At 44.1% G+C, this 17,202-nt stretch overlaps 1 protein-coding gene across 1 annotated transcript in view; it reads right to left on the bottom strand.

Annotated features, from left to right (window-relative positions):
* LOC126108535 (uncharacterized) overlaps positions 1-16,703 on the bottom strand; it is a 32,415-nt gene extending 15,712 nt beyond the window's left edge. The window contains exon 1 of the mRNA XM_049913820.1: positions 16,134-16,703. Within this exon, the coding sequence (XP_049769777.1) occupies positions 16,134-16,693 (560 nt within the window). The 5' untranslated portion in view covers positions 16,694-16,703. The remainder of the gene's footprint in view (positions 1-16,133) is intronic.
* Positions 16,704-17,202: the final 499 nt, after the last annotated feature.

Below are 17,202 nucleotides of genomic sequence, written 5' to 3'. Positions count from 1 at the left end.
GTCCCGAGTTCGAGTCTCGGTCTGGCACACAGTTTTAATCTGCCAGGAAGTTTCATATCGGCGCACACTCCGCTGCAGAGTGAAAATCTCATTCTTAGCTAATATAGTTGATATGTAGCCAGGTATTTGAAAATGAGCACCCACTCTTCGTAAGCACCTGTGAAATCGTGATGTGGTTTAAGTTAGCTGTGTAATTTCCCGTTGAGATGAATACACTGACTAATGTCTGGAAGCTGAATGTTATTCCCTGGACAGTGGATTGGTGTAAGACGCTGTAAAGCATTGGACTGGCTTGTATTCTCCGAGCTTTCAATCCAGAATTATGGTACGAATGGTTTCACAAGGGAGTTGTGTTTCGAACACTAATTGACAAAGGTTCGTCTTTAATATACTTATGTCTGTAAAAAATTTCTGTGGTGAGCTGGTGTTGTCATAGAGCTCGCAACAGAATTTACAAATTAAGCAAATAAACATCGATAGGCTGTAATGTAAAATGGAAAAGTACTGTTTGAAGCACTCTCCTGTACCATAACTCACAAAATCAGTGGTCTTTTATTGCAGTAACCAATTAGACATGTGGAAAAAAAAAGTTCAAAAGTGTGTGAAATCTTATGGGACTTAACTGCTAAGGTCATCAGTCCCAAAGCTTACACACTACTTAACCTAAATTATACAAAAACACACTCACCCACCCATGCCCAAGGGAGGACTCGAACCTGTGCCAGGATCAGCTGCACAGTACATGACTGCAGCGTCTCGGACAGCTCAGCTAATCCTGCGCGGCAGACATGTGGTAATGTCAGCCGAGAAAGCTGCACAGCATCAAAGTTATGACTGCCCCTGTGGATATATATATATATATATATATATATATATATATATATATATATATATATATATATATATACAGGGTTATTACAAATGATTGAAGCAATTTCACAACTCTACAATAACTTTATTATTTGAGATATTTTCACAATACTTTGCACACACATACAAAAACTCAAAAAGTTTTTTTAGGCATTCACAAATGTTCGATATGTGCCCCTTTAGTGATTCGGCAGACATCAAGCCGATAATCAAGTTCCTCCCACACTCGGCGCAGCATGTCCCCATCAATGAGTTCGAAAGCATTGTTGATGCGAGCTCGCAGTTCTGGCACGTTTCTTGGTAGAGGAGGTTTAAACACTGAATCTTTCACATCACTATGCGTGAAACTTACCCGCACGCGTTTAACCGTTTCTTCGCTCACTGCAGGCCGACCCGTTTATTTCCCCTTACAGAGGCATCTAGAAGCTTTAAACTGCGCATACCATCGCCGAATGGAGTTAGCAGTTGGTTGATCTTTGTTGAACTTCGTCCTTAAGTGTCGTTGCACTGTTATGACTGACTGATGTGAGTGAATTTCAAGCACGACATACGCTTTCACGGCTCCTGTCGCCATTTTGTCTCACTGCGCTCTCGAGCGCTCTGGCGGCAGAAACCTGAAGTGCGGCTTCAGCCGAACAAAACTTTATGAGTTTTTCTACGTATCTGTAGTGTGTCGTGACCATATGTCAATGAATGGAGCTACAGTGAATTTATGAAATCACTTCAATCATTTGTAATAGCCCTGTATATATATATATATATATATATATATATATATATATATAAGCTCTCTAGGGTGATGGAGAAGGATAAATGTATCAATTTGAGGTAAGGGTCATTGTACCAGAGACACAATTCAAAAGTTATCAGCAAAAACTGTGCTGAATGCTCTTGTCACTGGAATACCACTTACCAGTACTGTCGATGCTGACACAGAAGGGTAGGCAACTTTCAGAAGTAGTAGTATGGATCAAAAGAAATGGAAAATGTCGAGTACACATGAGCTCCAAAACGCGTACCTGGGGAACTATGAGCAGTTCTTCATCTTTGCTACTGCGTAACAAATCTCTTGTATTCAATAAGTCCTCGTAGCTCTTAAGGTCCGCATTTTGGAGCCTATGTTTACTAGACATTTTTTTCTTGTTTTAGTCCTTACTGCCACCTCTGAAAGTTGTCCACCGTACATGTATATCACTTTCGACTTATTCGTTTCTTCTATCCCAAATTGATACATTTATTCTTCTACATCGTGCCCCTGTGGAGTGGTCACAGTGCGCATCAGGAGTGGACAGCCACACAATGGAGCGTAGATACTTACTTCAACTGGTTGGTGGAGATATTATATACACTCCTGGAAATGGAAAAAAGAACACATTGACACCGGTGTGTCAGACCCACCATACTTGCTCCGGACACTGCGAGAGGGCTGTACAAGCAATGATCACACGCACGGCACAGCGGACACACCAGGAACCGGGGTGTTGGCCGTCGAATGGCACTAGCTGCGCAGCATTTGTGCACCGCCGCCGTCAGTGTCAGCCAGTTTGCCGTGGCATACGGAGCTCCATCGCAGTCTTTAACACTGGTAGCATGCCGCGACAGTGTGGACGTGAACCGTATGTGCAGTTGACGGACTTTGAGCGAGGGCGTATAGTGGGCATGCGGGAGGCCGGGTGGACGTACCGCCGAATTGCTCAACACGTGGGGCGTGAGGTCTCCACAGTACATCGATGTTGTCGCCAGTGGTCGGCGGAAGGTGCACGTGCCCGTCGACCTGGGACCGGACGGCAGCGACGCACGGATGCACGCCAAGACCGTAGGATCCTACGCAGTGCCGTAGGGGACCGCACCGCCACTTCCCAGCAAATTAGGGACACTGTTGCTCCTGGGGAATCGGCGAGGACCATTCGCAACCGTCTCCATGAAGCTGGGCTACGGTCCCGCACACCGTTAGGCCGCCTTCCGCTCACGCCCCAACATCGTGCAGCCCGCCTCCAGTGGTGTCGCGACAGGCGTGAATGGAGGGACGAATGGAGACGTGTCGTCTTCAGCGATGAGAGTCGCTTCTGCCTTGGTGCCAATGATGGTCGTATGCGTGTTTGGCGCCGTGCAGGTGAGCGCCACAATCAGGACTGCATACGACCGAGGCACACAGGGCCAGCACCCGGCATCATGGTGTGGGGAGCGATCTCCTACACTGGCCGTACACCACTGGTGATCGTCGAGGGGACACTGAATAGTGCACGGTACATCCAAACCGTCATCGAACCCATCGTTCTACCATTCCTAGACCGGCAAGGGAACTTGCTGTTCCAATAGGACAATGCACGTCCGCATGTATCCCGTGCCACCCAACGTGCTCTAGAAGGTGTAAGTCAACTACCCTGGCCAGCAAGATCTCCGGATCTGTCCCACATTGAGCATGTTTGGGACTGGATGAAGCGTCGTCTCACGCGGTCTGCACGTCCAGCACGAACGCTGGTCCAACTGAGGCGCCAGGTGGAAATGGCATGGCAAGCCGTTCCACAGGACTACATCCAGCATCTCTACGATCGTCTCCATGGGAGAATAGCAGCCTGCATTGCTGCGAAAGGTGGATATACACTGTCCTAGTGCCGACATTGTGCATGCTCTGTTGCCTGTGTCTATGTGCCTGTGGTTCTGTCAGTGTGATCATGTGATGTATCTGACCCCAGGAATGTGTCAATAAAGTTTCCCCTTCCTGGGACAATGAATTCACGGTGTTCTTATTTCAATTTCCAGGAGTGTATTATACTTCTTACTAAGTGTCTAACACATTTCAGATCCTCCAGTGCGATCATCATGCATCTCCATAAATAGTTCTTGTTGATACTGTTCATGAATAGTATTTGCAAATTCTGATTAAATTCGTGTTTACTTTCTTCTAATATCTTTAAGAGTCGGCAAATAGACCGTGCAATCGAACATTGGAGCACAGAGCGTCCAGAGTTTCTGGTATAATAGCGTGGGAAAAGCAGGCTGCGGTGTCTTTATGAATGTGCAGAGAAATATCTAGTGTGTCACACATTCTGGACGTATATCTGATCATAGACCAATGAGGTGGACGAACGCCACCTACGTCACATGCGCGCTGCCTCTCTTTCAGTCACGACATGCCACATTGGCTTTCAGTTGAAGCTCATATGTATGTATGCCATTTCAAAGCAGAAGAATCTTCAGGATGCCTCGAAAACCCGTCGTTAGTTGAACAATTTGTTGTAAAAAATGACGGGAAATTCCATATTAGTAGTTAAAGAAATACTGTATCTTGCATATTATGAAAGTAAGACATTTCAAGACAACATCACATTCAGGATCCATCAAAAACGTTATTCTTGGTACAATTTGTTGTAATTAAAAGCCAGTTAATGACATACCTGTTAGTACACCTTTCAGAAGATGGTAAGATTCGAATTATGGTCACAGTTCAGTGATGGTCAGTCTAGTATAATGAGTAAAGTTGTGAGAAAAATACAGTATTAGGTTACATGTTGCTGGTTCGTGCCTCATGGGAGCCACACTTCTTTTTTTACTAACCTTCGCGTTTTTGACTGGTTCTGATACTTTCTTAATAGTTTAAAAATATATATATATATATATACTATAACATTTGATGTCATGTAGGTATAACTGTGCACTTTATGAGGAGTGAGTTTGTTCGATCTGCTTAATCTACAAGATAGCTTGCACTATTTCCAGTAACATATTCTGCACTTTCTTGTTTTAAGTTTTGTATTTCACATATTGTAAAGATTCTGCTGCTGAATAGGAATAGTAATCAAGAATGACCTTGGGGTGTTACTAAAAAGTTAATGTGATTAAATAATTGTTTTCTTACATGGAGAACTACTGGAAATTTGTATCGCACAATTTGTAATGGAACACTTCTAAGATGATGCCTTATCGAGTGGAAATGGTACTCAACTTTTCACCTTGTAACATGTTGATGGATACTGAAGATTTTATTTATGTATACTACAGACATAACAATATGACTAGCAGTGGACAAGACGGGTCACAAAGAAATTACGACATGTAGCTACTAGTGGGCATTGATTTACATCAATGGGGAAAGTTGAAAATTGGTGCCGAACGAGGATTCGTACCTGGGTCTCATGGTTACTATGCAGATGCTCCGACCAATGACCCATCCAGACACAGTGATCACTGTAACTCCACAGACTACAGAATCATGTCTTCTGTCAGATCAAAATTCTGAACTTATCTGCACACTGCTGACATAGTGCCCCTTGGACATTATCCTCATTACTCGCCGCATTTCACCTACACTAGTGATCAAAAGTATGTGGACAGCTGTCTGAAAATGACTTACAAGTTCGTGGCGCCCTCCATCAGGATTGCTGGAATTCAATACGGTGTTGGCCCACCCTTAGCCTTGATGTCAGCTTCCACTCTCGGAGGCATTCGTTCAGTCATTTGCTGGAAAGTTTCTTTGTGAATGGCAGCCCATTCTTCACAGAATGCTGCTCTGAGGAGACGTATCGATTGGTTGGTGAGGTCTGGCACGAAGTCGATGCTCCAAAACATCCCAAAGATGTTCTATAGGATTCAAGTCAGGACTCCTTGGAGGCCAGTCGCTTACAGGAATGTTATTGTCGTGTTCCGCCACAGACCGTCCATCATGAACAGGTGCCAGATGACGTTGAAAGATGCAGTCGCCACCCCCAAATTGCGATTCAGCAGTGGGAAGCAAGAAGATGCTTAAAACATCAATTTAGGCCTGTGCTGGTGATAGTGCCACGCAAAACAACAAGGGGTGCAAGCCCCCTCCATGAAAAACACGACCACACCATAACACCACCACCTCCGAATTTTACTGTTGGCACTACACACGCTGCCAGATGACGATCACCGGGCATTCGCCATACCCACACCCTGCTATCGGAACGTTGTGTACCGTGATTCGTCACTCCACACAACGTTTTCCACTGTCCAATCGTCCTTACACCAAGTGAGGCGTTTGGCATGTAGCGGCGTGATGTGTGGCTTATGAGCAGCCACTTGATCTTGAAATCCAAGTTTCCTCACGTCCCACCCAACTACCACAGTACTTGCAGTGGATCCTGATGCAGTTTGGAATTCCTGTGTGATGGTCTGGATAGATGTCTGCCTATTAAACATTATGAACCTCTTCAACTGTCGGTGGTCTGTGTCATTCAGCAGATGAAGTCAGCCTGTACGCTTTTTGCTGTATGTGTCCCTTCACGTTTCCACTTCACTATCACATCGGAAACAGTGAACCTAGGGATTTTTAGGAGTCTGGAAATCTCGCGTACAGACACAAGTGACACCCGATCACCTGACCACATTCAAAGTCCATGAGTTCCACAGAGCGACCCATTCTGCTCTCTCACGATGCCTAATGAGTACTGAGGTAGCTGATACGGAGTACCTTGCAGCATGTGGCAGCACAATGCACCTTATATGAAAAACTATTCTTTTTGGGGGTGTCCAGAAACTTTTGATCACATAGTGTACTCCTGTAGGAGTCCGAGCCTGGTGCGCATGTGCACTGACGAGACCACTGGCTGTCTCACCTTTTATATAGAGAGAGTAAGGAGTCATTCCGATCCTGGGAGCGGAAAGACTTACCTTGGGGGGAAAAAAGGACAGGTATACACTCGCACACACACACATACCCATCCACACATATACAGACACATGCAGACATATACAGAGGCAAAGAGTTTTGTTTTTAGAATATATATATATATATATATATATATATATATATATGGGTTTTAAGGGAGAGGGTAAGGAGTCATTCCAATCCCGCGGCTTCCGGGAATTATATATATCGAAGAATATATAAATATATAAGAATATATAAATCGAAGAATTCCGTGAAAAAAAAAAAATATATATATACATATATATATATATATATATATATATATAATTCCCGGGAGCCGCGGGTTTGGAATGACTCCTTACCCTCTCCCTTAAAACCCACATCCTTTCGTCTTTCCCTCTCCTTCCCTCTTTCCTGATGAGGCAACAGTTTGTTGCGAAAGCTTGAATTTTGTGTGTATGTTTGTGTTCGTTTGTGTGTCTGTCGACCTGCCACCACTTTCATTTGGTAAGTCACATCATCTTTGTTTTTAGGTATATTTTTCCTATGTGGAATGTTTCCATCTATTATAACTATATATATATATATATATATATATATATATATATATATATATATATATATATATATATATATATATATATTTCACGGAATTCTTCGATTTGCTCTTGGGACAAAAGAATGAGAGTTGTGGATGTGTAAGATTTAATGACTCTCGTAAAATCCTCAGCATTCTGAATCACAGATGTATTTTTCTGGAAAGATTGTGTTTTGCACCATGGTGCTTCAGCTGGCCTCCTACACCATCACAAGACCCCTTCCCATGACCAGTAGCACTGTATACCCAGCCACTTGGAATAAGCAACTTACTCAATTCAAACAGCTGTTAACGATTTTTAAAATGACTAGGAGCACCATCAGAAATAATGATGAACTTCTCTGCCACTATTTGCAGTTGAATTTTGCGCATTGCTAGCAGAGCATGTGCTGAGTCATGTCCTGTGTCGTCACTTATAACTGCAACACCTGTGGTCTTGTTTTGAAAATATGTCAATCCTGTAAAAATTGAAACCTGGTAACTACTCCAATGATATCCTTGTACTTCTTATGGGAGACTTACAGACCAGTTCTCAGAAAAATTACAGTGAAGGACTAAACATAGTTCTTCAGCCTGTACGCACCATTTCACTTGTGCAATGAGTTGTTGTTGCAATTTCTTCAGATGCTGGTGTGTTACTGCTTTCACTGCCAATTTACCAAGTACATCAATGAAACTGTCAAAGGCAACAGTTTTCTTAATTAGTTTATTTTCCTCCCATGTCGCATAAGTAATTTCTGCAGAGGTATCTGCTATGTCCTCCAGGCCAAGTGTCTGTAAAGACAGTCCTCTCTTTCCAGCGCAGTCACCACATTCTTGGAACAAACAAGCCTCTCGCTTCAAGTCACAGAATACTAATGACATCTCACACCCAACCAAGGTGTACCCCAGTAAGTTCTTCAAAGTTACCATACAAAGTTCAAAATTCGCGCAGTACATACATAAACAACATCTCTAAGTGGGTGTAGAACTACCCACTTAGGTCGTAGTGCATAAAAGTTTGATCTTCCAATATGTGAAGTTGTATAGTTGCTCTTATAAATTGCAAAAGTTTTTTTTTAAATACTGTGAGTGATGTACTTCACTTTCACAACTTTTTGACCTTCAACTGTTACAGTTATAGTGTCGTTTTAGTTAGCACTCTGGCGAAACAGTCTCATTTATCTTCCAGATAAAATGACTGCACTATTTGAACTTAGCTGCCTCTACAGGATGACCATAATAGGGATCTGGTCTTCCAAAGACACCTTTTACAGACCTCATATTTCTTGATTTGTCTACCATGTACTTTGATACATCTACATCTACATTTATACTCCGCAAGCCACCCGACGGTGTGTGGCGGAGGGCACTTTACGTGCCACTGTCATTACCTCCCTTTCCTGTTCCAGTCGCGCATGGTTCGCGGGAAAAACGACTGCCTGAAAGCCTCCGTGCGCGCTCTAATCTCTCTAATTTTACATTCATGATCTCCTTGGGAAGTATAAGTAGGGGGAAGCAATATATTCGACACCTCATCCAGAAACGCACCCTCTCGAAACCTGGACAGCAAGCTACACCGCGATACAGAGCGCCTCTCTTGCAGTCTGCCACTTGAGTTTGTTAAACATCTCCGTAACGCTATCACGGTTACCAAATAACCCTGTGACGAAAAGCGCCGCTCTTCTTTGGATCTTCTCTATCTCCTCCGTCAACACGATCTGGTACGGATCCCACACTGATGAGCAATACTCAAGTATAGGTCGAACGAGTGTTTTGTAAGCCACCTCCTTTGTTGATGGACTACATTTTCTAAGGACTCTTCCAATGGATCTCAACCTGGTACCCGCCTTACCAACAATTAATTTTATACGATCATTCCACTTCAAATCGTTCTGCACACATACTCCCAGATATTTTACAGAAGTAACTGCTTCCAGTGTTTGTTCCGCTATCATATAATCATACAATAAAATCCGCTATCATATAATCATACAATAAAGGATCCTTCTTTCTATGTATTCGCAATACATTACATTTGTCTATGTTAAGGGTCAGTTGCCACTCCCTGCACCAAGTGCCTATCCGCTGCAGATCTTCCTGTATTTCGCTACAGTTTTCTAATGCTGCAACTTCTCTGTATATTACAGCATCATCCGCGAAAAGCCGCATGGAACTTCCGACACTATCTACTAGGTCATTTATATATATATTGTGAAAAGCAATGGTCCCATAACACTCCCCTGTGGCACGCCAGAGGTTACTTTAACGTCTGTAGACGTCTCTCCATTGATAACAACATGCTGTGTTCTGTTTGCTGAAAACTCTTCAATCCAGCCACACAGCTAGTCTGATATTCCGTAGGCTCTTACTTTGTTTATCAGGCGACAGTGCGGAACTGTATCGAACGCCTTCCGGAAGTCAAGAAAAAATAGCATCTACCTGGGAGCCTGTATCTAATATTTTCTGGGTCTCATGAACAAATAAAGCGAGTTGGGTCTCACACGATCGCTGTTTCCGGAATCCATGTTGATTCCTACATAGTAGATTCTGGGTTTCCAAAAACGACATGATACTCGAGCAAAAAACATGTTCTAAAATTCTACAACAGATCGACGTCAGAGATATAGGTCTATAGTTTTGCGCATCTGCTCGACGACCCTTCTTGAAGACTGGGTCTACCTGTGCTCTTTTCCAATTATTTACAACGTGGTTAAAATTGTTTTCTTTGAAAATGTATCTGGAATAATAGTAGGATGCACAATATCCAACAGCTGAATTGATATTTGTGAAAAATTCCAGGCAAGAGGTGCGAGAGTGCTTTGGTTCATTTTCTTCTGAAGATGGAATTCTGAAAGTGGAATTTCTACTTTGAAGAGTGTGGTAGGTTTTGCTGCAGTGTTTTCATCCACAGCTTTAGTAATTTCTCTGCCCTTTCTTGTTGCGTACAGCTTATGATTCGACTTCGCTGACGACGGTTTCTTAACAGCACTAACGCCTACCTCTATAGTTGACTGATACAGGGTATTTAATTCTTCCTCTACTGATGCAAAATCGGCGTCATATTCACCATTGGAGGCTTCACCTTGTTCAGATACTATCATTGCTGTTAATCTGTCAAAACATTTAGAACACAAAAAGTTGTCACTGGAAACATCTTCACTTTGAAACAGAGTCTTCAAATGAGAACACTTATTCCCAACCCGAACAAAAGTCTTTTTTTGTTTGTCTTATATATGACTCTTTTATGGATATGCAAATAGCCAACACACTTCACTCTCCTGTGGCTCCAGTAAGACGACTTTTCAAACAGTTCTTTTCAGAAACCACTCTGTAACTGCGGTTCACAAAAACACAGAACTCGTTGGATGGTCTCAGATTTCTTAGAAGCCTCTTTAGTAAACAAATCACTGAACAACTACAATACAGAAACATATAATGAACAACCATAACAAAGAAACTGACAAAGAACTACAACAAAGTATAAGAAGTTGTGCAACAATGAAAGTGAAAAGAAATAACTGCGACAAAGAAAGTGGTAAGAAATAACTGCAACAAAGAAAGTGATAAGAAATAACTGCTACAAAGACAATATAAATAAACATTGTAACATTGAAATCAGTAAGAGACAACTTCAGTGAAGACATACATTATCCTTGAAAGTTTAAAAAAGTGATTTTCTAAAATAAAACCTGTTCCACTTCAAAGTGGAAATTCTCCTTTACATAAAATATAGTACTACATGGTATTAATCAACTGAAAAAAATGTAACTTTTCTGAATTGTCATTTTTGAAAAAAATATTTCTGTAAATTATAAAAAAATTCAAAAGGGATCAGTAAAAGAACTACAATAGATATCCAGAATGAGATTTTCACTCTGCAGCGGAGTGTGCGCTGATATGAAACTTCCTGGCAGATTAAAACTGTGTGCCCGACCGAGACTCGAACTCGGGACCTTTGCCTTTCGCGGGCAAGCGCTCTACCATCTGAGCTACCGAAGCACGACTCACGCCCGGTCTCACAGCTTTACTTCTGCCAGTAGATATGTCCAAACAGAGGATACTATTGTAATCATAAAGCAACTATCTTTCAAAGAAAAGAAACTCTAACAAAATATCTAGAAGTGTTACAGAGATACAGCATTTTAAAATAATTTCCGAATCTCGCATCTTGAAAATGGTGTTAGCAAGGTCATCTTTGGAGGTCTGCATCTCAGGGCCAGAATTTCTTAGAGAAAACAAAAAATACATGTTTCTTACTTTCTCCTGAATTTTAACATATGCAAAATTCAATAACATGCAAGACTATGAAGGTAGCCCCCCCGCCCCTGCCCAAAGTTATACAAGGCAGGACAAGTGCTTTTCAATGGAGCTAACATGGAATTTTACACTGGTCCATTTTGTAAACAGTGTGTTTTGCGAGCCACGTACACCCCACAATTGCAGCTGGAGTTTGCTACAATAGCACATTCCACATAGATGTCATCTTTGGAGGTCTGCATCTCAGGGCCAGAAATTCTTGGAGAAAACAAAAAATACATGTTTCTTACTTTCTCCTGAATTTTAACATATGCAAAATTCAGTAACATCCAAGACCTTGAAGGTAGTCCCCCCCCCCCTCTGCCCGAAGTTATACAAGGCAGGAAAAGTGCTTTTCAATGGAGCTAACATGGAATTTTACACTGGTCCATTTTGGAAACAGTGTGTTTTGCGAGCCACGTACAACCAACAATTGCAGCTGGAGTTTGCTATAATAGCACATTCCACATAGATACACACATACCATATGCAAAGCTGACATTTTTTCTGAGCGTTCAGCAGTACATTGAACTTGGCACACTCAACATTGACGTTCGAAAGTGCAGTCCGTGTGCCAATGGCTTTAGTGTACATACATTATGATAAGTGGATGTGTCTGGGCTAAATCAGCACTGGGTTTCAAAAGAATTTTCACCCTATGGTCTTATCCTCTATATGTGTGTCTCAATTATGTTATGTTTCACAACGTAATTCCTGAATAACTTCAATAATTTGCAGGGTTTCCTTTTTCCTGTATATGGCAAATAAATATTTCTGTTTGTGTAGGTTCTGCTTAAACGAAAAAAAGTTCCAAAAGCTGCTAATACCTTTATTCTTTTTGTTGGAAAACTGAAATGTTTATAATAGCCATAGCTTCGATCCCTATAAGCCGATGAAAAGGCATTTGTAAATACTGTGAGTGATCAACAAGCAGTTTGAAATGATAATTAAATGGACACCCTAGCTGCAACCAGACGTCGATGTACTTCATTGGGGACATGTTGAAAATGTGTGCCCCGACCGGGACTCGAACCCGGGATCTCTTGCTTACATGGCAGACACTCTATCCATCTCAGCCATCGAGGGACAGAGGATACTGCACCTGCAGGGACTTATCCCTTGCACGCTCCCCGTGAGATGCACATTCCCAACATGTGCACACCAGTACATTCGTAGGGCGCATAATAGATGTTTGCCCATCGTACTCATTACTCGTGGCAGATTAATCTACCAAGTAGCTTGTGCGTTCGCACAAGATGGTAAATGGCCGGGAAGCCATATTTTAACTGTATATGACGGTAGTATCTGTTCCTGAAAGAACAGCGTAGATGACCATGCAGCTTTGCTGGAATGAAGTGATAATTAAATGGACACCCTAGCTGCAACCAGGTGTTGATATACTTCATTGGGGACATGTTGAAAATGCCTGCCTTGACCGGGACTTGAACCCGGTATCTGCTGCTTACATGGCAGACGCTCTATCCATCTGAGCCACCGAGGGCACAGCGAACAGTGCACCCGCAGGGACTTATCCCTTGCGCGCTCCCTGTGAGACCCACATTCCCAATATGTGCACACCACTACGTTTGTAGTGCGCATAATAGATGTTTGCCCATCATACTCATTACTCGTGGCAGTTTAATCTACCAAGTGCCGTACGAGTTCGGTCATGGCGTGTGCATTTGCAGAAGAAGGGCAATGGCCGGGAAGCCATATTTTATCTATATATGACGGTAGTGTCTGCTAGTATCAGCTAGGGTGTCAATTTAATTATCATTTCATTCTAGGAAAGATGTACGGTCATCTACGGTAACTGTTCTTTCGGGAACAGATACTACCGTCATATATAACAAGCAGTTTGTTAATTTTTCAAAGAAAAATCGGCTCACATTACAAGAACAACTTGGGAAACCCTGTTACAAACATCTGAATTAACTAAAATCTCTAGCGTTGGAGTCAGACACATATTCAAAAGCACATTTCCTGCCTTGTATAACTTAGGGCGGGGGGGGGGGGGGGGAGCTACCTTCATAGTCTTGGATGTTATTGAATTTTGCATATGTTAAAATTCAGGAGAAAATAAGAAACACGTATTTTTTTTGTTTTCTCCAAGAAATTCTGTCTCTGAGATACAGACCTCCAAAGATGACATTGCCAACACCATTTTCAAGATGTGAATTTCGGAATTTTTTTTAAATGCTGTATCTCTGTAACACTTCTACATATTTTATATTTAACAAGAAAGATGATGAGACTTACCAAACAAAAGCGCTGGCAGGTCGATAGACACACAAACAAACACAAACATACACACAAAATTCTAGCTTTCGCAACCAACGGCTGCCTCGTCAGGAAAGAGGGAAGGAGAGGGAAAGACAAAAGGATATGGGTTTTAAGGGAGAGGGTAAGGAGTCATTCCAATCCCGGGAGCGGAAAGACTTACCTTAGGGGGAAAAAAGGACAGGTATACACTCGCACACACACACATATCCATCCGTATATACACAGACACAAGCAGACATTTGTAAAGGCAAAGAGTTTGGGCAAAGATGTCAGTAGGGGCGGAAGTACAGAGGCAAAGATGATGTTGAAAGACAGGTATGTGTGTGTGAGTGTATACCTGTCCTTTTTTCCCCCTAAGGTAAGTCTTTCCGCTCCCGGGATTGGAATGACTCCTTACCCTCTCCCTTAAAACCCATATCCTTTTGTCTTTCCCTCTCCTTCCCTCTTTCCTGACGAGGCAGCCGTTGGTTGCGAAAGCTAGAATTTTGTGTGTATGTTTGTGTTTGTTTGTGTGTCTATCGACCTGCCAGCGTTTTTGTTTGGTAAGTCTCATCATCTTTCTTGTTAAATATATTTTTCCCACGTGGAATGTTTCCCTCTATTATATTCACTTCTACATATTTTGTTAGAGTTTCTTTTATTTGTAAGATAATCGCTTTATAATTACCGTGGTATCCTCTGTTTGGACATATCTATTGTAGAATTTTTTCTATTCCCTTTTGAATTTTTTTATGATTTACAGAAATATATGTTCAGAAATGACAATCCAGAAAAGTTACTCAGTTGATTAATACCACGTAGTACTACATTTTCTGTAAAGGAGAGCTTCCACGTTGAAGTTGGACAAGTTTTATTTTTAAAAAATCCTTTTTTTAACTTTCATGGATAATGTATGTCTTCACTGCAGTTGTTTGTTACTGATTTCAATGTTACAATGTTTATTTATATTGTCTTCGTTGCAGTTATTTCTTATCAATTTCTTTATTGCAGTTACACTCCTGCAAATTGAAATAAGAACACCGTGAATCCATTGTCCCAGGAAGGGGAAACTTTATTGACACATTCCTGGGGTCAGATACATCACATGATCACACTGACAGAACCACAGGCACATAGACACAGGCAACAGAGCATGCACAATGTCGGCACTAGTACAGTGTATATCCACCTTTCGCAGCAATGCAGGCTGCTATTCTCCCATGGAGACGATCGTAGAGATGCTGGATGTAGTCCTGTGGAACGGCTTGCCATGCCATTTCCACCTGGCGCCTCAGTTGTACCAGCGTTCGTGCTGGACGTGCAGACCGCGTGAGATGGCGTTTCATCCAGTCCCAAACATGCTCAATGGGGGACAGATCCGCAGATCTTGCTGGCCAAGGTAGTTGACTTACACCTTCTAGAGCACGTTGGGTGGCACGGGATACATGCGGACGTGCATTGTCCTGTTGGAACAGCAAGTTCCCTTGCCGGTCTAGGAATGGTAGAACGATGGGTTCGATGACGGTTTGGATGTACCGTGCACTATTCAGTGTCCCCTCGACGATCACCAGTGGTGTACGGCCAGTGTAGGAGATCGCTTCCCACACCATGATGCCGGGTGTTGGCCCTGTGTGCCTCGGTCGTATGCAGTCCTGATTGTGGCGCTCACCTGCACGGCGCCAAACACGCATACGACCATCATTGGCACCAAGGCAGAAGCGACTCTCATCGCTGAAGACGACACGTCTCCATTCGTCCCTCCATTCACGCCTGTCGCGACACCACTGGAGGCAGGCTGCACGATGTTGGGGCGTGAGCGGAAGACGGCCTAACGGTGTGCGGGACCGTAGCCCAGCTTCATGGAGACGGTTGCGAATGGTCCTCGCCGATACCCCAGGAGCAACAGTGTCCCTAATTTGCTGGGAAGTGGCGGTGCGGTCCCCTACGGCACTGCGTAGGATCCTACGGTCTTGGCGTGCATCCGTGCGTCGCTGCGGTCCGGTCCCAGGTCGACGGGCACGTGCACCTTCCGCCGACCACTGGCGACAACATCGATGTACTGTGGAGACCTCACGCCCCACGTGTTGAGCAATTCGGCGGTACGACCACCCGGCCTCCCGCATGCCCACTATACGCCCTCGCTCAAAGTCCGTCAACTGCACATACGGTTCACGTCCACGCTGTCGCAGCATGCTACCAGTGTTAAAGACTGCGATGGAGCTCCGTATGCCACGGCAAACTGGCTGACACTGACGGCGGCGGTGCACAAATGCTGCGCGGCTAGCGCCATTCGACGGCCAACACCGCGGTTCCTGGTGTGTCCGCTGTGCCGTGCGTGTGATCATTGCTTGTACAGCCCTCTCGCAGTGTCCGGAGCAAGTATGGTGGGTCTGACACACCGGTGTCAATGTGTTCTTTTTTCCATTTCCAGGAGTGTATTTCTTATCACTTTCTTTGTTGCACTTATTTCTTTTCACTTGGAGGATACATAAGCATGTTGTCTCTGCTTACCTGCTGTCTACAGATGGCTCTGCAATTAGTCGAGTGAACTCCACAAAATCGTGTGGGTGATTCAGCACGGCGTCTGCCCAGCCCTGCGTCGCCATCACCTGCTGCGTGTGGGTCTTCACGAAGGAAATGGCGGCCTGCCTGAGGCCGGGGCAGGTGTGCCTGACGGCGAGCACAGCTGCGGCCACCGCCGTCTCCACCCCCAGCCCGGCGGCCACCTGCTGCTCGCAAGACGCCTTCAGGCCCGTCACGCCGTATTTGTCGGCGGCAGCGAGCAGCTGGGGGGCCATGTCGGGCAGCTGGGGGGGCTGCAGGGTATAGAGGTAAGACAGCAGCTGGCGCAGCACCGCGCCCTCCACGTCGGGGATGGTGACTGTGCCACTGCTGGCCTCCACCGTGTCGTGGCTGAACATGGCGGCGAAAACAGGGCTCCTAGCTGCCAGCACAGCTCTGTGCGCCACCAGCCGTGTGTCGCCTGCCACCAACCTCACCGTCGCCCCGTCCTCGTCGTCGAACAGGGAACCCAAGTCTACAGGTGTAGTCTCCTGAACAGCTGGTTCCATGATTCTGGATGATTCTGGAACACAGCATCACTGACCAGTCCCTTGACTTTACACACCACCCCACCACAATCCACAGACAGATCTATGTCGAGGAGTAGTTGCTAAATGCTCTCTATCAAATGTCATTTGCAACACCAGAATACCCTTGCTGTAAATCTTTAATACACTACTGGCCATTAAAATTGCTACACCACGAATGCGACGTGCTACACATGCGAAAATTAACCGACAGGAAGAAGATGCTGTGATATGTAAATGATCAGCTTTTCAGAGCATTCACACAAGGTTGACGCCGGTGGCGACACCAAAACCGTGCTGACACGAGGAAAGTTTACAAAAAAATGGTTCAAATGGCTCGGAGCACTATGGGACTTAACATCGGTGGTCATCAGTCCCATAGAACTTAGAACTACTTAAACCTAACTCACCTAAGGACAGCACACAACACCCAGCCATCACGAGGCAGAGAAAATCCCTGACCCCGCCGGGAATCGAACCCGTGAACCTGG

The sequence above is a fragment of the Schistocerca cancellata genome, chromosome 11 (genome assembly GCF_023864275.1).
Source record: "Schistocerca cancellata isolate TAMUIC-IGC-003103 chromosome 11, iqSchCanc2.1, whole genome shotgun sequence".
Classification (NCBI taxonomy): Eukaryota; Metazoa; Arthropoda; class Insecta; order Orthoptera; family Acrididae; genus Schistocerca; species Schistocerca cancellata.
The sequence above is the reverse complement of the archived record's forward strand: the minus strand, read 5'-3'. Positions and strand labels throughout refer to the sequence as shown.